Source organism: Durio zibethinus, chromosome 12, assembly GCF_047325235.1.
Source record: "Durio zibethinus cultivar Kanyao isolate XHJ-2024 chromosome 12, ASM4732523v1, whole genome shotgun sequence".
Taxonomy (NCBI): domain Eukaryota; kingdom Viridiplantae; phylum Streptophyta; class Magnoliopsida; order Malvales; family Malvaceae; genus Durio; species Durio zibethinus.
Window position 1 is genome coordinate 25,633,509 of NC_143173.1, and position 23,001 is coordinate 25,656,509.

Here is a 23,001-nt window from a genome sequence, read left to right on the forward strand (position 1 = left end):
GATTTCATTTGTTATCATTTTAATAAAAGGTAAATTAATTCATTTCATTACATTTTTTCTTTCATTCAACCATTGTTCCATACTTTATCACATTTCATAACTTTTCATTCCTATTCTCAAATTTCAGATGATGAATGTTTAGATAATGATAACAATAATTCTGAGATTTAATTTTGAGAACTCATTCACATTGATTTGAGGAGACTATTTAGGTAAAAGAAGCTAGTTACTAACAGATGTTGAATAGATATATTTTGAAGACATGCAATCTTTTATAAAGATCCATGAGCTTATTTTTGTTCAATAGATAATTTTCAAAGAAAACATTCATATTTAGGATGAAAAATGGCCATCTTTCTTTACTATTTAAAAAATCATTCATTACTACCCTTTTGGGCCAACTATGATTTCTTTTTTTAAAGAACCCTGACCAAAGATCACCTTTCAAACTGAGAGGTAATTTTTAAAGAAAAAAAAGGTAAAACATCATAAAAGGTCTAAAAAAAAGTAAAAAAAAAAAGAGAGAGAAAAATAATGTCACACATGATTTAGGGTAAAGTAATGTGAGTCTTTTGTAAAGAATGAGATGACAAAGGAAAAAGTAGTGAAATGATGTAGAGTGGGGCAAAATGCCAAGCTGCATCAAGTGATGATCTTTTAGTTTTGAACATTTAAACACATGTTTTGAGTTTATTTTATCTATTTCTTTCATAACCCTTCACCATGGCCTATATTATAACCTTTAAAAGTCTATTTGAATCAAATATGAATGCTCGAATTGAATGGTCATATGTTGGGCTAAGGAATGCTCATGATGAAATGACAGAATCATGCTTGGTTACTCTAAAGATTGATGTGAAAGATGGGTAAATGAATGAAAAAAAAAGAAAAAAAAAAGAAAAAAAAATAGAAATGAGAGAAAATAAATACTCAAATTAAAATTCGAAAAGGTAATTTGAGTAGAAAAATCTTTGAACTGAGAGCTAGATAAACGGTTCACATGGATGAAAGATAAAAAATGTCTGAAGATCATTCAAAGTTGGGGCAAAGTTCAACAAGCTCAAAATGACTTCGATAGTTAATGAAATGAGTTTTTAAAAAAGAATCCTAGATTAATGTTTAGAGTTTTTTGAATATTCATTGTTTGGATATACTAGGCATCCCAATGACATGCTTCCAACTTATTTTTTTCCCCATTTATTTTTGTGCCAAACTCGTTCCTCATTGATTATCTTTCTCTCAATTCACCTTGTGCTCTCTTACAATTGTATCCCTAAAATAAATAAAAAAAATGTATTATTACATTGTATTTGTTATGATTTGAAATGATGACGGATGAATGAATATGAAGATTCTTGCATTTCTTTGAATAAAAATCTAAGATAATAATAGAAAAAAAATGGTAAAAATCTAAAAAAAAGATGATTTGAAAAGGTTCATGGTATGACCAAATGATGAATATGGTAATGGATTGGTTAACATAATTTATGAGAGGTGATCAAATGATGAGAATCAGTGGATAAAATTTATTTTGGAATGGTTAGTGCTGATAAGCCTGTCATGTGAGGTAATAAACAAAACTTGTTTTGACATTGTTGGTACTGAGAAGCCTACGAATGGTGATCAAGTGATAAAAATAATGATGATCAGTTGATGAAGCTGATTCCAAAGTGTTGAAAAGCTAAACAAGGAGACAATGTGAGATGATGGGGTCTTGAAGACCATATTACCACATTTTGATTAGAATTTCATGACACTAACATCCACATTACATGTATTACGTTTATATTATTGTTTGGAGATTATTTAAAACCTCGGTTTGGATATGTATTTGCATCAGCTAGTAAGCATTTGAATTATGACTTAGAATGTGGCATTATGAGAATCTTGGTTGTTGCATTTGCATCATTAAAAAGGTATTGCATTATTGATCATGACATTCATTCATACAAAATTTGGAGTCACCTGAAAAAAAATTATGAACCTTTTTTTATGAGAGTCTTTGAATTTCAAATAAGAATATTTGAATTTCAAAAAAAAATCTTTGAGTTTTAAGTTTCAAATGAGAATCTTTGGATGTGAGTCTTTAAACTTGAATGAAAAGTTTTGAATTTTTGGATACGAATCTTCAAAATTTGAATAATAGTCATGCAAATACGAATTTTGAGATCTGACAAAATTAAAATTTTGAGAATCAAATTTTAATTAATTCTGGCAAAGCTGAAAGGTTCTTGAGAATCTAAACCTTTGAATTACAAACTCAAATTGTGAATATTTGAGTTTCCATCAGACACGATCTATAACTCTTTTGGATATTATTGTCAAAGAGCATTTTATTTTTCAAAGTTGTGGTTGCATTTATTTGAAAGAGTATTTATTTTTCAAAGTTGTGGTTGCCTCTATTTATATGAGCATTTTATTTTATTTTTAAGTTATGGTTGCCTCTATTTAGAGGAGCATTTTATTTTTTTAAAGTTGTGTTTGCCTCTATTTAGAGGAGCATTTTATTTTTCAAAGTTGTGGTTGCCTCTATTTAGAAGAGCATTTTATTTTTTCTAAAGTTATGGTTGCCTCTATTTAAATGAGCATTTTATTTTTCAAAGTTATAGTTACCTCTATTTAGAGGAGCATTTTATTTTCCACAATTGCCTCTATTTAAAGGAGCATTTTATTTTTCAAAGTTGTGGTTACCTTCATTTAAAAGAGGATTTTATTTTTTAAAGTTGTGGTTACCTCTATTTAGATGAGCAATTTACTTTTCAAAATCATTAAGCCTCTGTTTAGAGGAGCTTAATTTATTTGTAAAAAAAATAGAAAAAAAAATGTCAAGTTGATTGGGTTGTTTACGTCTTTATACAATTCATGTTTCACAAAAAAATGCACAAAGAGGAGCAGTTGTAGACACCCCAATCTGTCCGAGGGTCTACATTTGATTTTTGTTAAAAAAATATAAAAATTAATTAAAAAATAAAAAAGCTGAAAAAACGCGAAAAGTGATTGAATTTGGGAAGGACTGAGTTGAAAAGTTTAAACTAAATTAGGGTTTAGAGTTAGAAGTCAGAAAGGATGAAAATCCCATCTGATTTAGGGCTCTTAGATTAAAGCCCTATAAATAAGGCCAAAGAACACACAGGGAAATGGACAGAAATAAAAAAACAAAGAAAGAAAAGTAGAAAGTAAAAAAATTTGAGAGTTTTTTTGTGTTAAAAAAAAAGAATTTTTTTGGAAATTTCAGATTTTGGTTAAATTTTTTGACATCGGTTGAATTTTTCGGTGACTTTTTCGATGCCTGTTGAATTTTTTGGTCAGTTACCCAGTTTTCGACATCACATTTCTAGAAATCGTTAAACTTTTCAGTGAACTTTCGATGAAAAACTTAGATTTCGGTTAGATTTTCAAGAATCCAGTGAAATTCAACCGGTGTTCTTGGGGTTTAGAGAAAGAATGAGAGAAAAGAAAGGGATAGAGAGAGGAGAAATAAGAGATCTGAAACAAAAAAAAATGAATTTGGCCTTTTATAGGGCTCTAAAACAACGTCGTTTTAGAGTTAAAGTGATTTCTTAGGATCCGCACGTTTTTATTTGGACGACCCGACCCTAACGCTAACTTGAGTTTCAACCCACTTCCCAGACGCTGTTGCTGAGCCGAGCCATGCATCCCGAGCCGCGCTTTTCAGCCTCCTTATATGTCTCAAGCTGAGCTATTTCAGTTGTTAAGCCGAGTTGCGCCAAAGGTTTTTTTTTTTTATTTAGTTAATTCATTAATTATTGATTATTATTTTTTTCTTTATTTATTTATTGACTAAATTAAAATAAGTTATTTATTTAATTAAACATCCTTTAATTTTTAATGATCTATTCAAAATAAAAATGTGAAAAAAATATTTTTGAGAAAAAATTAAAAGTATCAATTTCCCTTGAAAATAAAGATTTTCAAAAAATATTTTTTTAAAAAAATTAAAAGTATCAATTTTTCTTGTATAAAAGTATGAGTTTTTTTTTTTTTATAAAACATAAGAGAGATCTATATCAAAAGTCGAATCATCACCTTTTTTTCTTTTTGCCTTTTTCTTTTATTAGAAATCTTATTTAATGTTAAATAATCCGACGATAGAGTTTTTGTAAGAGAAATAGTGGTTTTCTTATATACTCTTGAGGTGAGAAATTTTTTTTTAATTTTATGTCAAAAGTATTTGAGTTAATTAAAAATAACTTTTAAGGCTGATCGGATAGCATGAAATTAAGTTGGTATCATCTTTCGATGTGCGTTGTGAGGGTGCTATAACCTTTCTCACTTGTAACCAAACTTTCGAACCCTGTTCTGATTAATAAACCTGAACTTATTCTTTTAGGGACTCTTAGTCAAGCTTAGGTGTTCCTTGAAATGATAAATTCCTTAGGTAACCAATCGCACCTAAATAAAAAAGATTAGTAGCGACTCCTCAAATTAATGCTAACGATAGGTCCTCGGATCTAGATGTTATGACAATCAATTCAATTAATTTTGAATGGAATTATATTGTATTATTTTTATTAATTAAATTAAAAATTTTAATTTTAAAAATTAATCAATCAAAATTAATTTTGTTAATATAGTTACTTTTTTCAATTAATTAAATAATAAAATATATTAAGTTAAATTATACTTTAAATTCTTAATTTCTTATATGTAAAATAAATTAAATAAAATTATCTAACAAAAATATTCAAATACAAAAATATTAAGTTAAAAATTTTAATAACTTTAAATGAAATAGATAATTATATATATAAATTTTATTATATTTCGATTAAAATTTCGATTAATGTGATTAATTTGATTTTTAAATTAAATTAATCAAAAATAAAAATTTTTTAAAATTATTTTTAATAATCGATTAAAATTAATTTAATTATTAATCGATTAATAAAATTAAATTAATTCGATCAATTAATTAATTAAAACGAAAATTTGAACACTGCTAAAGTGATGCGCTAAAATATCATCTGAACCAAACGGATGGTTCATGTGATGTTTCTCTCTTAGTTATCTTTAGTTCAAATACCTTAAAAAGTTACAAGAAAGTAATTCATCATTAATTCGTTTAATTTTTTATCGTTCAACCAAAAAAACAAATAAAAAATATTATCCGAAAGGTGTTTGATGATTTGACTTCTGCAACATCAATATATGGGGAAGGGAAAGTCCAAGGCCGTCTGATACTGTTTATATATATATATATATATATATATATATATATATATATATATATATATCCAACAAGAAGAAGAAGAAGGTAGTGCTGTTTTCACCTGGCATGCTTGCTAAGAACTATAGGTTGAATAAATAATTATTATAGGCAAAATTATTTATGTAATATGTTTTATATTCTCATGTACCTACTGCTTATATATAAGATTGAAAATTATTACATTTTTTAAGCTTCTTTTTAGAACATGTATAGTGGTCTATTATTCAAAGACAACAAAAGTTTAATAACTACAAGAGGTTAGTTTATTTATATGAATGCAACAACCTCCCTTGGATATGGACATGATGATGAACCTTTGAAATAGATGGGATCTGGTTTCTATTTGAAAATGGTTCAAAATGCATATGGATACCATATGGCATAGCTTTTGCCTATTTGCCTTTCTTCGTGGCTTGAAAAAGCTGAACGAATTCAATCGTAATCCAAAAATTATAAAAATGGGAAAGGGCGCATTAAAAGACTTGATCAAATCGCATAATATTATGATGATGACTCAGTTCATTCCATTATTTTAAGAATATAAATGAGTATATATATATATATATACTCACACATTTAACCAACTTAATTGATTTTGTAAGGAATTTTTATAATCTATCATTATATTAAATCTTGGGTCCCAATCAAATTAAAATCCTTTTAGCTTGATGAAGAAAACTCAATATAAGGTGTATAGATGTACACATACATAGAATTTTGCTTCTTTTTTTTTTTTGAAAAAAGGGGGATTTGAGCTGCTTTTTGAATAAAAAAAATGCATGCAATGCCTAACTTTGAATCGAATGTTCGGTTGCTTGCGTTATGCATTGCTTTTACTGCAAAGATGAGCAATATTTGGGCATCAAGCAAAACCTAAGTGCCTGGGTACTTGAGTATTAATTATGAGAGTTAAACAGGGCTAACTGGGGATACCCTATTGTCACTTAGATTCATAATAAATAAGGAAAGAAACCATGCTGCAAAATGCGAAAGAAAATTTTATATGGGAGATAATATTAAGAATCTAAAAGAAACAGGATGGGGGATAGGAACAATTTTTGGTATTTAAAACTCAATAATTGAAACAACTTAATGTAGGGTTCTTGAAGGAGATTGGTGGCATTTGGGGATCCTACTCATCTCACTAAGCAAAAAAGTGTTTACTTTTTTTAACTCTTTTTAACATAAGAATATCAACATGCCAACATCATAGTCCATGCCAAATATGTTCATGGGAATCAAATCTTCAAAGCACGCCCAGATGAAATTTTACTTTTTTTTTTTTACTTTTTGCCCTTAAGAAAAAGATTATTTGGGCAGATTGTGATCTGCCATGTTACAATTTGATGTATAATCTAGGCAGCCAGCAATAGATTAGAATTTTGGGTATTTAAAAATGAGTAGTGGAACATTTTTATTTTTGACTTTTTGACCATAATATGTCTTCTATCTCTCTTCATCTTGGTTTCTTTTTAGCCTATTGCCTAATATGTTTATTAATTTATTTGAATATATTGTGACAATTATATCAATGTGCTTTTGTTGGCATTTAAGTAATCAAAATCAATGTACTTTGCTAGAAGTTAGAAGCTAACTTGGGTTATTCGTAAGGAATTGCCAATAAGAAATGATATGGCCCATGGCTTATAATATTCTAGTCCATGCATGTGCAATAATGCAACCGAGCTATTATTGTCAATTTCTTCTTATCAACATCAGCAAGTCACCGACTCTCCATTATCAGTTGTCCTTTGTATTTACCAAGTGCCCATTTTTCTATTCTCTTCTGAATATGATTACTGAATTTGTGCTCTTTAATGGAGTCAAGTTATTTGAACAAGTTTCTCAAAACAAGTGGCTGCTGCCGCTGTTTCTCTTGCTTCAACTAAATTTGGTTTTTGTCATTTTCAAGGTTTTGTTTTTTCCTCGTATGTGAACTAATTTGGAATGTCTAGCTGAAGCAATCATTAAGCCTTCCCTTTTGATAGTATGATGCTGGAGAGATTTTCATCGTATCATATTGTCGTTTTATGATTGATTCCAAAACACAGTTATAATGCAGTAGGAATCCTTCCACCAGGCTGACGTGTTTCTTCTTTTTTCTTACTAGTTCTGACTTTATTTTGCAAATACAACTCAAATTATAAGTAAATAGTTGAATCTTTTGGCAAAGACATTTGAAGTTCATTGATTTGACCTGCAAAGGCTAAGATCACACGGCGTTTCTACCAATATCTGAACATAAAATTGGTCGTTTTCCTCCCAATGATGTCCGTGCCACTCACATCTATGGTTATGGATGATAGTGAAAGTGAAGCCTGTAATTTGTTGGAATACATTTTTATATATACAAATTTAAAAGACATAACCTCAAGTCTCACCTAGCAATCAACGCCAAACCAACCTTTCCTACCAATCCGACTGCAACCGTGCCCAACTCCTCGATCGTACCATGGATGAAGAAGGTCGCCATGGGTTCCGATTTCACCCGTTTCTCATAGGCCTTCTTGGAGTCATTGCCGGATCCTTCATGGTCGCTACTTATCATTTAGTTTGTTCTGTTTGCAATTGCTACCGCAGGCAGATGCTAGGCATCGCCATTACTAGCCAAAACCTTCAACACAATCAGCAGGAAAGGCCTAGTGACAGAAGCAGAAGCACTTCAACACCGAGATTAATTCCAATATTTAGATACGGCAAAGATTGCAAAGAAGAAATGTGTGCCGTTTGCTTGAGTGATTTCAAGGAAGGTGAGCCAATTCGGTTATTGCCAGACTGTTCGCACTTTTTCCATGTGGCATGCATTGATACATGGCTAAATTTGCACTCTAATTGCCCGCTGTGTCGTGCTGATACTTCTTCACCTCCAGAGCAGGTGGCCGTGTCTTTGCCGGATGCTACCAGAACACCCACCTCTGGAACTTCATAGATTGCCAGATTTTGGGGTGTAATTTTCAAAACGATGGAAGGGAATCAACGGATGGCTTTACTGTGAACCCAGGTAGCTTAGCTACTCTCCATTAATGATTGTTTATTAGCTTGGAAGTGACTCAAAGCGAGAAAATGCCTAGTGAATTATAGAAAAATTAGATGCATAATGTTTGTCAACGTCAAAAGGCCGTAAATAGCACCGTTTTTTAATGACTTTTGGTCCCTGTCATCACCCTCAATCCACCCTTTATTTTCTCTACACTTCTCTAGGATGATCATGTTTCAAATGCCAAACCTTTCATTGATGAAGCTTACGAACAGTTTTTGTTGCCCAAAAGTCCAATATTAAAATTTGAATATGGATTAAAATAATTAAACAAATTCCAAATCGTTGTCGTCCCTAACTATATATCCTATGAGTATAGGCCTAAGTAAGTTTCAAATTTTCGGAAGCTCTTAAAATTGGGCCTCTTTAGCCCATGTTATTAAGGTCACTGGTCAAGAGTTTTTGTGGTCTGATTACAATAATTTGGGCCTCCTTTTGATAGTAGAAACAAACACTAAATGGGTCAAAAAAATCAACTATTACTGCTGTAATGCTTGTTGATTGAAACAAAATTCATGAATCGGTAACATGCGCTGCTTTCATGATGGTTACGTGAATTTTGTCTACACAAACAGCCCCACATTTTCCCTTCAATTATTGCTTTCATCACCATCACCGCTCCCGCACCATTTCTCCCCTTACCTGCTCGAATAAAAAAAAAAAGCCTCAAAGTTTAGTCTTTTACCATTGTATTTTCTTCTTTTTTTCCTCCTTATCATGGAGAACTCACCAACCGTTATCAGGCCACCACCACCACAACCACCGCCACCCTTGCTTGCATCATCACCTCCATTTTCCCAGCCTGATAACACCACTAACGGTACTGTTATCATCAGGTCACCTCCGCCATTACCTTTGTCTTCATCACCCCAAATATATCCTATAGATCAGAACGGAAATGCTGTTATAGTGACCATCAATCCACCGCCACCTTTCCCCGCTTCACCAAGAAGCATCGATTTATCCCCACTTGAATTCATTCTTGCCCTTATGGCAGTTATAACCATCCCCGCTATAGTCTACGCTTTATTTTTTGCTGTCAAGTGCCCTCCTTGGTCTTCCAGGGAACATCAGGACAGCCCTACGGAGCTTCCCAGGGACAACAGTGGAAGTACTGTTGAATTAACTGAGAGGAGGAAGGAACCTGTTTCAGGTGTTAAGTACCAAAATGAGACTCATTCTAAAGATATTGGAAGTGAGTGCTCTATTTGTTTGTTAGTTTTAGCTGATGGGGAAGAAATAAGGCAGTTGAGTGGATGCAAGCACTCGTTTCATGCTACTTGCATTGATTCGTGGCTTAACAACCAAAACAATTGTCCAATTTGCCGGGCTTCTGTTACCGTAAACAGGCCAAATAATAATGGTACGGCCTCGTCGGCTTCATCTAGAGATAGTGATCTCCATCAAGGTTTGCCAGATGCAGCCAGTTTGGTTTGACATGTCTAGTTTAATTTCTTGATTTTTTGTTCCTTTTCTTGCTGAATTTTTGTTTTTCCCTTTTGGCATTCCGAGGCTATAATAAAATTGAGAATGGCAAATGGAAGATCTGGTATTCAATACTCCACCAAGAATTGTTAGTACTCTAGAATCCTGATAGCATAGAGATTAGCCTGCATTTTTTTTTTTTTTCTTTTGGGTTACTTTGCTGTGAGGAAATGGAATGAATTCAAGGCAATTAAGAGCCAGAGTTTGATCAAAAGTTTTATCTCATGGATGCTTCTTGTCATAGCTTGAACGCTTTAGATAGAGATCGAATTGGTGATTTAACAGGGTACGTATTGGTATCCGCTCTGAAGTGATTCGGATCCGGATTCACAGGTTCAAAATTGAGTTACATTTACTTCTGTTTTCTGTGATTATGCTTTGAGAAGAACTGAAGAGAGATCATAAATGGAAGTAACTGATCCCCACTTTTTCTCTTCAGTCCTTTTTTCCGTTTTAGGTCAGCTTTTTGTTCATGATTGTAAATAGCTTCAGCAATTGTTTGTATCATCTACTTCATCAGTCTTGTAATTCTTTTCCTTATCTACAAAAGCAGAAACAGTCGGATCCAACACGCATGATCCACGTTTTACGTTTCACCTTGACACCATGTACATTGATAAAGAAGTTATATTTTACGAAAGGATAATTCTTAATCAAAGGGATTCAAGAGAGCAATACAGGGTGTGTACATATATAAAAATGCTCTGCCATCAATTCCCTTACAAATTATAAGAAAATGAATTACACTGGAATATGTGCCTTTGCTAGTTGTTCATGATTGAATACATGATCTGGTTACACGGCTTCCAGGGCCCATTTGGTGGGCCAAAGGGGCGGCTACTCTTTGATGGAAAGGTATATCTAACAGAGAAAAAGGATCTAGATTTCTATTCAGTGGAAGCTGGTTGCTGCTGTTATTGCAGTAAAAGAAAGTGGGGGATATTTAGATATATATGTTTCAAACTCATGATTATTACAAAATGTGTTTTTTGCATAATGCATGTTGAATCTTGATGTTTTGCTTTGTTAATGATGTTACAATGTCAATAATTTTCCTGCTTTACTAGGTGGGGGATATAACTCAATCTCAATGCCTTGACAGCTTATCTGTCACTTTTATTTTGGTTGTACCCATTGTAAATTACAAAAGCTCTCTTCGGTTTTTTTTTTGGCCACCTAAGCTATAATCTTGTCAATTGAAAGTACATTTTGTGGAAAGGCCAAAAAAAAAAAAAAAAAAGGAAGGCAGGTTTTCATTTGCCTGCTTTACGCTGCTATGCATTTTGATGAAGGGGTGGTTTGATCACATCAGTTCTGGCCCAAAAAATGGTGAATGCTGATATATTCTCAAGTCCATGAGAGCTTCTTTTCCATGGCCTCTTAAGCCCATGCAAAGTATAGACCCATGAACCAAACATCTTGCTTCTTTTTTTTTTAGATATAAAGTAAATCACAGTATGAAAATTTTAGGTGTTAAGTTTGATAAAAAAAATTGTATGTGTTGAAGTTTGAATTATATAATTATTGAATGTCACTTTCTAAAAATATTGCATTCCCAAATTATGAATTTCGCTTACATTTTTTTAAAGCAATTGTACCATTTGTCATAAATGTGAAAAAATAATTTACACCAAATTTTGCTAGCATATTAATATCTAGTGATGAGGACAATTTTGTTATTTGTAGGTTGGTGACTATGGGTTCCTTAGAAAATGGATTATAAATGGCGTGTGCTTCAAAATCAAATGCACACATATTACTTGACTTTCACTTTAATCTGTTTGCAAACATTAAATTTGGTTTTGAGTAATGAAATGTCAAACACAATTATGAATCTTATCAATTATACAAATACGAGTCAATCTCATGATCGATGTTTAAATTATAGTAAAATATTTAATATAATATTTAAACAATAAAATTTTTTAGTATAGTATTTATATTATAAATTTATTAATTAATATGATATTTAATTTTAATATTGTTAATTTTAAATAATGATACATGTTAGATAAATAAAAGCTTAAGTAATATATTAATTAATAAATTCATAATTTAAATATCACATTAAAAATTTTTATCATTTAAATATTAGATTTAATATTTATTATAATTTAAAGATTATTTATGATATTAATTTAGATAAACATTAACACTCTTTTTCAATGTAATCATTTTTAAGCAATTTGAGAATTTCATGTAACTCTAAAATTTCATGATTTTTATTTGGATAGAATGGGAAAATGACATAATAAAAATAAAAAATTTTAAATGTTAATTATTTTTGTAAATTTTTATTAATTAGATAATCTAATATACTTATCATTGACCTTAATTAAATTAATTCAATCAGTTATTTAAAAAAAAATCAATTAATATGAAGTTACAATTTTAACATAAATTTTTTCTCTATATTTCACTGTATTGTTTTTTTTTATATAAAAAAATAAAATTTAAAGTATTTAAAGAGTTGACATGTTATAATTTTCTAATACAAAATCATGTTAACGGTAATTTACTAAATTTAAAAACTTACATTTTTTAAAATTTTGATTGTCAATTATGATAATTTGACAATTTAATTACTAAAACAATAAAAATTAAGCGTTAGATCAAACAAATCAACGGTTACAGGTAAATTAACAACAACATTAAAAAAAAAAAAAAAACAACCCGTAACACTACAGTGTAACCGACAATTCAAATTAAATTCCGACCGATATTATTTCCCTCTCCAAGCACGGACAACAGTACAAACTACAAATTACCCTTTTCTTTTCAAATCAAAGCCACCACTTCAACAGAAACCACTTACGCCAACACCGAGTCCGACACTATCATTTAACCTTCTCAAAATTCAAATCGAATCTCTCAAACCCCTCTTAGATTTTAGCTCTCCCGTCCGAAAATCTTCCCAAAATTGTAAATTAATGAAAAGAGCTCAGTTGCCTTATTCTCCAGATCGATCATGGCTTTTGCCATTACTTGTAATCTCAATCATTTCACTCACGTTTCTTCTAGCATTAACTTTTACCCACGGCAAATCGTTGTCTTCCAACACCGACTTCTCTTTTCACCAACGGAAATTTACTTTTTCTGAAGGGGTTTACGGCCGGTTGCCGAAGTTACCGAGGTTTGCTTATTTGATATCGGGGACGAAAGGGGATGGGCCAAGTGTCAAGCGGTTGTTGCAGGCGGTTTATCATCCGAGGAATTACTACATACTCCACCTTGATCTAGAAGCTCCGGATTCGGAACGGCTGGAGTTGGCTAAGTACATGAAATCGGAGGGCGTGGTTAGGGAGTTTGGGAACGTGATGGTGATCGGGAAGGCTGATTTGGTGACTTCTAAGGGGCCCACTATGATTGCTAGCACGCTTCATGCGGTGGCGATATTGTTGAAGGAAGCCAAAGATTGGGATTGGTTTGTGAACCTTAGTGCATCAGATTATCCCCTCATGTCTCAAGATGGTAATAAACATTTTTAATTTTTATTATAATCTGAATTTAAAATGTTGGGTTGTTGAGATTTGGCCACGAATTGGATGGAATGGTCTATGATTAATTTTTTATGATTGGATTATGGATAATTTGGATATTTCTTGTGCGAGTGCAAATGGGTTGGCACTGAGAGGGATTGGATGATATGAAATGGGAGTCAAGGATAGTAGCATTTTTAAAATCTATAATAATGAGTAGGATTTAGATATTGTTATTGGAATTTTAATAATGGTTGAAGGTGGTAGAGCATGAATTTAAGATGCACTGACTGAGTACTGTTTTATGTATTTATTTTTATAATTATAGTGGTAACTTAACAGTTGGGATGTACCAAAATTTTTGTGGCATATGTTTGGTGATAATTTTTGCATGAAATGGTCGTCAGAAAGGCAAAAAGCAACTGCTTATGGTACGTGGGTGACTAAGTGCAAGCTTGTTTCTTCAGGGGTTTCTCCATTATTTGGTCTGCTTTAACTTGGCTGATCCGCTGGCTGCAATTACCTGTATAATTCCTGTTGGTTTTCCCCTTTGTGAATTAGCAATATTCATTTCCATCTGCAATTGCATTTGCAGCAGCTCTCCATATTGCACTCTCTTGAAAAATTAACAAATGTAAAATCTGGCTAGGCCTAGGCATGTTTCAGTAATCTTGCTGATTGCGTATTGGTTTTGGTTTCAGATATGGTGCACATCTTTTCTTACTTGCCTAGGGATCTCAACTTCCTGGAGCACACGAGTAGCATTGGTTGGAAAGAGTGAGGATCCAATACATGTTATTCCGCTTTTTATGCAGTGTACTCATTTACATGGCGTTCTTTGAATGTAATTTATTGTGTGCTTGCAGACACCAAAGAGCAAGGCCCATCATTATAGATCCAGGCTTATATCATTCAAAGAAATCTGGTGTCTTTTGGGCAAAGGAGAGAAGATCATTGCCTGCTTCATTCAAGTTATTCATGGGTAATGCTTTTATATTTTTGTTTTTTGTTTGTCATTGATCTCTCCACTCCAAATTATTTGTCTGGTAAAACTTGTGTTACAACATTCTTGAATAAGTCGTCACTTATCAGTTAAAGTCGATAGCAGCCTGTGGGTGGCAGCTTATAGTTTTCATTTGATTTAAGTAAATGGATGCTGTGTTACGTATTCTAAAAATAGTTTTGCTGTTGAAGATTGGTATCTGGTTTTCAGTATACTGTTTTAATATAACATGGGAAAAAGTGTTGAAGAGTTTTAGAACTGCTAGTTAGACATGATCTCTAAAATGTTTATTGCAAGGTAACTTGTAGTCTTTGTTGTGAAATGTTTAGAGATCCTTGTGCAACCTTGCATATTGATAAGCTTCTGATGGAAGTAAATCTCTGTTTTAAGTTATGTCTTAGATATTTGTTAAAGTCTGGTTGAAAATTTGCCTGTATTCTAGTCTTTCTAGATTGCTGTTCCTTGAAAGTATCTGCAAATAACATATCCAGAGTAGGTTGTGTGAACTTTTAACATATGTTCTGAATATTTGATTATTTATAAATTTTACAAAATCGTATGGTACATGCAATAGATTCATTGTACTTTATATCCTGAAATTTTGATGCACAATTCCAGGGTCTGCATGGGTTGTTCTGACAAAGTCATTTCTTGAATTCTGCGTCTGGGGGTGGGATAATCTCCCCAGAACTCTCCTTATGTACTATACAAATTTCCTGTCATCTCCAGAAGGCTACTTCCACACTGTAATCTGCAATCACAAAGACTACCAGAATACAACTGTAAACCATGACTTGCATTATATAAGATGGGATAATCCTCCAAAGCAGCACCCAATGACTCTAACATTGGAACATTTTGACGACATGGTTCAAAGTGGAGCCCCTTTTGCTCGCAAGTTTACCAGGGATGATCCAGTACTGAAAAAAATTGACAAGGAACTCTTAAGGAGATCCAATGGTCAGTTTACCCCAGGAGGTTGGTGTGTTGGAGGTTCCTTTCCTGGTACAGATCCTTGTGTAATTTATGGGAACCCAAATGCTGTTAAACCTACTGTAAGTTCAAAGAGGCTAGAGAAACTATTGGTACAACTTCTTGAATCTGAAAGATTTAGATCAAAACAGTGTAAATAGTTTTTTGTAATGCTAAGTATATACTGCCCCTCCTCCACCCCCCCAAATTTTGTCAACAATAATGTTAGCTAAACACGACAATTTTAAACATGACATGAAAAAATTATGTATGAATTTAGTGTAATAATGTTTTGTGTTTTAATTGTATCGATGCGATTAAGATAATACATTATTTATGTTATGTTGGTGTTAAACAGTAATGACACGTTCAAGACGCGATATTATTTGTAACATAAAAAAATTTAAAATTTATTTTAATTTATTTTAAAAATTAAATTAGTAATCGTATTTATCATATTATTTTAGTATTTAAATAGAATATAAATATTTAAGTTTTAAATAATTTTTTATTTAAATACTAATTTAAATTAAATTTTTTGTTTAAATAAATAGATTATTCATGTTAAATTGTATTATTCGTATATAATAATATTAATTGTATCGTATTGCATCGTATTATTTGAATAATTTATCGTATCTAATCGTGTTATTCGTATATAATCGTATTAATTGTGTTAAATCATATCATGTTATATGGATATAAATTAATTTTAAATATATTAATCATGTCATGTCACGTGTAACTTATATAATAAATATATTATATTTATATTTAAACTATTTATATCATGTTAAAAATTATATTTGACACAAAATATGATACGATAACTCTCAATAGCCACCCCATTATTTATGGTAGTAGCTGATTCCATTTCCCGGCCCATTTGGACCAAAAGTTTCGCCCATTTAAGAATATTAGATTTTGGACCCCAATGGCTGGCCTAGTGTCAACATGGGGTTTCTGTTTCTGGACCATAGCTAGCTTTTAAATTTCTTTTTCTTTTCGCCCTCTGTGTATATTTGCAAATATTACAGCCAAATTTGGCAATTTTGTTTGATTTATCCTACAAAAATTATGGTTTGGCATCTTTTATTGAACCCAAAAAGGTAAAGCCAACCTATCAGGAAAAGCAGATCTTATGTTGTATGACCATCTGGTTTTCAACATAATAAAAGTGGTTCTGGTTTTTTTTTTTTTTTTTTTTTGTCTCGAGATGAAACATAAGCGAATGAGAAGGGCAGGAAAACTTAACAAAATTGGACCATCCAAAAGCAAATTAAGATTAGGGGTGAGAAAAAATAAAAAAATTAAAAAGTAAAAAATTTATTCTAAATCGTAGTGTTTAGTTTAGTTTGGATCAATTTTTTTTATTTAATTTGGATATTAGATATATAAAATAAATTTAAATAGATTTTGAGAAATAAAAAATAAAAAAAAATTTGAATGAATTGAATTATATATTTTTATTAATTTATATATTTTTTAAATTTTTATAAAATAAAAATAATTATTTTATACATAAATCTATTTAAATATATTAAAAATTATATTAAAATAATATATAAAAATTTAAATTTAAAAAATCATTGAATTAGATCGAACAAGTAGAATTTAGTTCAATTTAATTTAAATTGTAAAAAAATTTAATTTGAATTTAAATTAAATTTTAAAAATTTATAATTTTATATATTATTAAAAAAATCAAACAAAATCTGATAATCATTATCATCCCTAATTAAAATAGATTAACTTTGAATGGAAAAATTAGACCATCCAAGCACAAGCACCTCGAAAGGAGTGTGGGAATAGCACTGAAATAAATATATATTCCCATGCACCAATAAAGGAAACGAGTGGGGATGAGAAACATGCCGGACCGGGGAAAAAAAGGTTCCTTCGGTCGGGACCCTTGGATTACTACGCCACCAAAGCACCCCCCCAAGAAGGAACTCTATATATTATAAATTATTATTAATTAAACTCAATTAAATCTCACCATTAATCATAATTAAACCTTGTTAATTAATTAATTAATGTAAGCTGGTTTGCACTCTAGAGACCAACTCTTTTGCATGCAAGAGAGCCACTAATCTCATTTTTCTAAGTATAATAAAAGTGAGAAAAAAACAAAAGCTTATAGGCTAAGAAACATGGCCTTCTCTAAACCCTAAAAAGCAATAAAACAACCAAGAAGTAATTAATTATATATTACCATATAGTATAAATAAATATAGTATATATAAAGCACCCTCCTTTAAAATTTTTTTCCTTCTCTCTTCATTCCATATCTCTCCCTTCTTTCTTTCTTTCTTTCTCTTTTCCTTTTCTTTCTTTCTCTAACACTCTCTCTTTGTTTGATGTGATTCTCCACTACAATTATCCCCCAAAAAACGCAACAAACTTTTACAAAAGGAAAAGAAAGATCAAGAAATCATGGCTTTTACCTCCATCCCAGCTTATCTTGATCCAGCCAACTGGCAACAAGTAAGTGTTTTTATTTTTATTTTTTTCATTGGGTTTATTTTGATGGTTTCATTGATAAAAAGGCAAAATCCAAAAGATAAATATTCTTATTACTTTTGTTAATATCTTGTTGAATATACCAGGTGTTTGATTTCCTTTTTTTTTTCCTTGCTTTCTTGGATTTTTCCAGCATCCAAATCATCAAGCTGGTCCTAGTAGCAGTGCAAGCCACCATCAGCTTCCTCCTCCACCACAACCACCTCAACTACCACATGGAGGAGGTGCAGCTGGCTCGATCCGGCCCGGTTCAATGGCTGATCGAGCTCGTTTGGCCAACATACCGATGTCAGAAGCAGCATTAAAATGCCCTAGATGCGAATCAACAAACACAAAGTTTTGCTACTTCAACAACTACAGTCTCACACAACCTCGTCACTTTTGCAAAACTTGTAGAAGGTACTGGACTAGAGGAGGTGCCCTAAGAAATGTTCCAGTTGGAGGTGGCTGCCGTAGGAACAAACGAAGCAAAGGAAGTAGCTCGAAATCTCCGGTCAGCGGTGACCGACAAACAGCTTCTGGTTCCTCAAGTGCAATTTCTTCAAACAGTACTGGAAGAACTGATATTTTAGGCCTTGGACCTCAGATTCCTCCACTGAGGTTCATGGCTCCTTTTCATCATCTTACTGAATCTGGTGCTAGTGATATTGGGTTGAATTATGGGACAATTTCAGCTCCACTTGGAGGAACTAATGACCTAGGTTTTCAAATAGGAAGTGCTTTAGCTAGTGGAGCTGGCGGGGTTGGGGGTGGTGCTGCTGCTCCTGGTACTTCTCTTTTGACTATGAACGGTTTGGATCAATGGCGGCTACATCAAGCGCAGCAGTTTTCCTTCCTAGGAGGCTTGGAATCTTCTTCTGGCTTGTACCAATTTGGCAGTGTAGGTGTTGAGCCATCGGGTTATGGAGCTGGTCATCAGGTTCGGCCTAAGATATCAAGCTTAATAGCAACCCAGATGGCTTCAGTGAAAATGGAAGATAATAATAATCAGCAGGAACTGAATTTGTCGAGGCAATTTTTGGGGGTTCCAGGAAATGATCAGTACTGGGGTGGAACTGCATGGACAGATATTTCCAGTTTCAGCTCTTCATCCACTAGCAATCCATTATAGATTTGGTTCTCTCTCTCTCTCTCTGTCTCTCTTGTTTCAAGTGCTGAAGCTTCGGTTTTTTTGTCAGTACAGTAGCTTCAATTAAAGAAAAATTAACTATGAAGACAAAGTTACTTTCCAACTCCATATGGCATCAATGATCAAACCTCCAGACACCTTATCCAAGAAGGATCCTCGAGTACTTGGTTCCATAAAAATCGAGTAAAACCCTAGTATTGGTAGCCTTTGTTTTAGTAGAATTGGTAGATTTCAATTCATGAGTATGTTTTCCATAGTAAGTGCATGTATCAGTTTATAGAGCTTGTAATAGGCATATACCTACTGATGATATGCATTGCGCAAAATATATCTGTTTAAATCCTATAATTTGACAATTAATGCCTCTTGATAATCTTCTTACAAGGGATTTGCAAATTATGTTACATTACTAGTTTATATAATTGAATTATTAATCATTTGAATTCAACAATTTAATCAAAACCTGGACGGCTTAGAATCATGCTAAGATTCATTTGTTTGGAGTTAATGACTTCTTTTACATGTCTATTGGCCTTCTTTCTTCTTCTTCTTCTTCTTTTTATAAAGATTTTTATACCTTTTAAAACTTTCATATTTTAGTCAAGTTTCAAGGCAAAAGCTTATTAAAGTATAACTTTAGTTAACCATAAGTCTACCAATATGCAAAGTGTCATTTCGTCCTCTTCACACTGAATTCTTGAAAAATAACAGAATTTCGAATTCAAAGCTCTTTTAGTTGATTTGGATAGAATTTCACAATTCATACTTTACTATATATCAGGTTGAAAAAACATTAATAAGCTTCCTCTTTCTCAGTTACTTTATTAGAATATTTTAATACTCCCATGTCACTCTTTAGCACTAATTTGCCTTTGTTTAATTACACTGTGTTTGATGTTAGTTTCTACTTGTGATCAAGCTACACATTAATCTATAATTGATTCAGTGTATAAACGGTCGGCATCATTGTTATCAGTTTTTCAAATTTTTTTTCCACTCTTTCCGTCTCGCTTAAGTACGTAAAGATTCGCAAGTTGGAGAAAATGTTGAGGCTTGTCATATTGATCAAACAATTAATTGGATTGTACCAACAATAGATTGACTCAATTGGTGGGATTGTTACTTTCAATGTAAGTGATATTGAGTTCGAGATCAGTTGGTAATCTCTTATTAGAATAATCTTAAATGTATAACTTGCAGTTACTATTCTATAAAAAAAAATACATTTTGTTTTGATCTAAGTTATTAAATAATTTATTTATCTTTGGATTATTTGTAAAAAAAAAAAAATAGAGTTAGACAGTTGGTGGTTCATGATGCCATCAAAATATATTTCCAAAAGGAGTGCATTCGTCTATTTTGTGCAGCCATAGCTTACTCCACTTGAAACCTTTAACGGAAAATTTTGCTTGCTGCCCCCACAAAAACCAAGAGAAAAAGGGCGAGGGAAGAGGGAACAAAAGAGCAGAAGAAAGTGTTTTACAGCTTATCATGTTTGAGCAAATATGCAAGAAGAGCCTTTGGTGTATGTCTGAGCAAGGAATTATCCACGATGCATGTTCATAAATATCTGATTGCTGCCACAATCGCATGGTGAGACAAAGAAAGAGAAAATTGCGTAAAAATCTACTTTGGTAATGATAATATGTGAAACAAAAAGCTCTCTTCTGATAATTAGGTGAGACATGAGACACTGCAGCCATTTGTAACATGGGAATGATTTTGTCATAATTTAAAAACGTACTTGTTTGTATTGAGATATGTGAAAGAGAGTGTGAAATGCAATGATCATAGTCATAAGAAAACCAACATTTTTTATAAAAAAAAATCTGTAAATTGAAAATAAAAAATAGTTATTAAGATTAGAATTTAAATTTTAAATTATTGAATATTATTTTTAAAAATATGTGATTAATTTTTGAACTAAAAAATCAACATTTCACTCAAATCTATTACAAAAAAATCATCATAGTATTCTTAAATATGAATAAATTAAGTGTGAAGACAGCGAGGAGAAGGGGAAAAGGACGAGAAACGTCAAAAGACAGCCACGACAATTGGGTCAAAGACAGAGATTTACCAAGGTAAGGCTACTGGCTTTCGGACAGGAGAATGGAATGTCTGACCCATTTTCTAAGTTTGACGCGCGTGTCTTTGGCACCAGTCACTAAAAGGCAAAGACTGGTTTGTCAGCGTGTGGACCTGACTGCTGATTCTTGGTCTCCGTGATTGCATCTTACACGCACGCGCTTCAAGGCTGCACTTTTTTTTTTTATATATTCTATTACTCTATAAATAGATATAATAATTTAAAATATGATATAATAATATAATATAAAATTAATATGAATAAAATATATAAAAATAATATAATTTAAAATTTTAATAAAAAATATAAATATATTTAATAAAATAAAAATTATATTTTTATTTTTTATTTATACAAATTATAATACATAATTTTTATATAAAATATAATATAAATACATAAATTATTACTGTTGTATATCAAACAAATACACAAATTACCAAACCTCTATAAAAAAAAAAAACCTCATATTCACTCTTTTCATTTGCTTACGTTACTGACACAACAAACACTCTCACTCGCTCGAGGAGGATTTCACTTCCCATGGTACACTCCTTTAAAGGGTTGTTGGGTTGTTTGACAAACTTTATTAAAATCTATTTAAGCCTCCTAATGGTCTTAATATATTTTATCACCGTATATAAAAAATTAACTCATGTTTTTAAATCCTTAAAAATTGGAAAAATTTCAAGTTTAATAGTTATTTGACATAGTATCAATGACATATAACAATCTTTTATTGGGTATAAAATTCAATTACTAAATTTAATTCAAATATTTTATACAATCATTATTAAGAATTAATATTCAACTGATCTAATATTTAAATTTCAACATTTATAATCTTTAGTTTTATATTAAATTATGATTTTTTTTATAAAAAGAATGACTATTATAATTTATTCTAACTATTAAATTCTCCCGTAAAGTATGCTCTAAGTTTAGAGCATTTTTAAGATGGATTTAACTTTACTCATATAGTTGTTGACAAATTAAGTTTTCAACTATGATGAATATATGTGGGAATAGAGAAAAGATTGAATAAAACAGTTGCATTAAATTAGCATATATCTATTTTATTCAAATCATGTCATATAATCATATTATTAAAAAATTATTTATTTATTATAAAATAATTGATTAATTTATTAAAATAAATATTTATCATTTAATTATCGCATGTCATATATAATAAATGATTGACTTTTTTTGAATAAATGATTACGTAATATAATTTGAATGAAAATGATACATGTTAATATAACGTAACTATTTCATACAAAATTTTCTTCGTGGGAATATTATTTTTATATAGAAAGTCTTTTAAGATGATATTCCTAACCTAATAAACTAAATAGTATATATATATATATATATATATATATAGAGAGAGAGAGAGAGAGAGAGAGAGAGAGAGAGAGAGAGTAGACTTTGAATTAGCCCTCAGCATATAAAAAACAAAACTAGCTACTAGTAAGAAATTCTTTCATTCTCCTTTTGTTAATTTTTGTTTAATCTTTTATTCATTAATAATTAAGTGTATATATTGCATTAATATTTGCAATTGACATTAATATTGCACTGTTTGTTAGCTTTCCAAATATTTCCTAATTGCCCGATAAATTTGGCTTGATGTTTAAGGTGGAAAAAATATTCAACAATAAATTAATTTAAAAACCAAATTCATGATTAGAAATCATGGGAATGGTCGATTTGGTCCAATTTATTTTTAAAAAATTCTAACAATCATCTCAGTTTCTTAATCGGAAACTTCCCTTGATCATCTAACCACAAATATCAATGCCAATAGTACTTAATCAGGCTATAATTACTGTATGTTCCAACTGGAATTGGGTGATGTTTGAAAGCAAGGAATCCGAGAGAGTGTTTGGGTTTGCTTTTCCAAGAACCAAGGCTGCTTACCAAGGACGAATAAAGCACATTCAAGACCGTCAAAGGGAAAAGCTTTCTCTCACTCAAAGACGGATAACAATGCTATAGTTTGGTCGGTCGTTCAGTCGTCATCCTCGTTATCTTAGTAATCAAAGGAATAT

General features: G+C 31.4%; 3 protein-coding genes and 1 pseudogene across 3 annotated transcripts; all 4 read left to right on the plus strand.

Annotated features, from left to right (window-relative positions):
• Nucleotides 1-7,308: 7,308 nt before the first annotated feature.
• Nucleotides 7,309-8,582, plus strand: LOC111296368 (RING-H2 finger protein ATL16-like; annotated as a pseudogene).
• A 262-nt stretch (nucleotides 8,583-8,844) lies between these two features.
• Nucleotides 8,845-10,348, plus strand: LOC111296367 (RING-H2 finger protein ATL33-like). Its single transcript, XM_022890639.2, has one exon. The coding sequence runs from the start codon at nucleotides 8,985-8,987 to the stop codon at nucleotides 9,702-9,704; it is 720 nt and encodes a 239-aa protein (XP_022746374.2). The 5' UTR covers nucleotides 8,845-8,984; the 3' UTR covers nucleotides 9,705-10,348.
• A 2,087-nt stretch (nucleotides 10,349-12,435) lies between these two features.
• On the plus strand, nucleotides 12,436-15,561 carry LOC111297248 (beta-glucuronosyltransferase GlcAT14C-like). The gene is made up of 4 exons (XM_022891905.2): nucleotides 12,436-13,223; nucleotides 13,933-14,008; nucleotides 14,098-14,213; nucleotides 14,853-15,561. Exons 1-4 carry the CDS (start codon nucleotides 12,683-12,685, stop codon nucleotides 15,365-15,367), a joined length of 1,248 nt encoding a protein of 415 aa, XP_022747640.1. The 5' UTR covers nucleotides 12,436-12,682; the 3' UTR covers nucleotides 15,368-15,561.
• A 1,910-nt stretch (nucleotides 15,562-17,471) lies between these two features.
• On the plus strand, nucleotides 17,472-19,257 carry LOC111297249 (dof zinc finger protein DOF5.1). The gene is made up of 2 exons (XM_022891906.2): nucleotides 17,472-17,693; nucleotides 17,863-19,257. The coding sequence occupies exons 1-2, from the start codon at nucleotides 17,643-17,645 to the stop codon at nucleotides 18,838-18,840; spliced, it is 1,029 nt and encodes a 342-aa protein (XP_022747641.2). The 5' UTR covers nucleotides 17,472-17,642; the 3' UTR covers nucleotides 18,841-19,257.
• The last annotated feature ends 3,744 nt before the right edge of the window (nucleotides 19,258-23,001 follow it).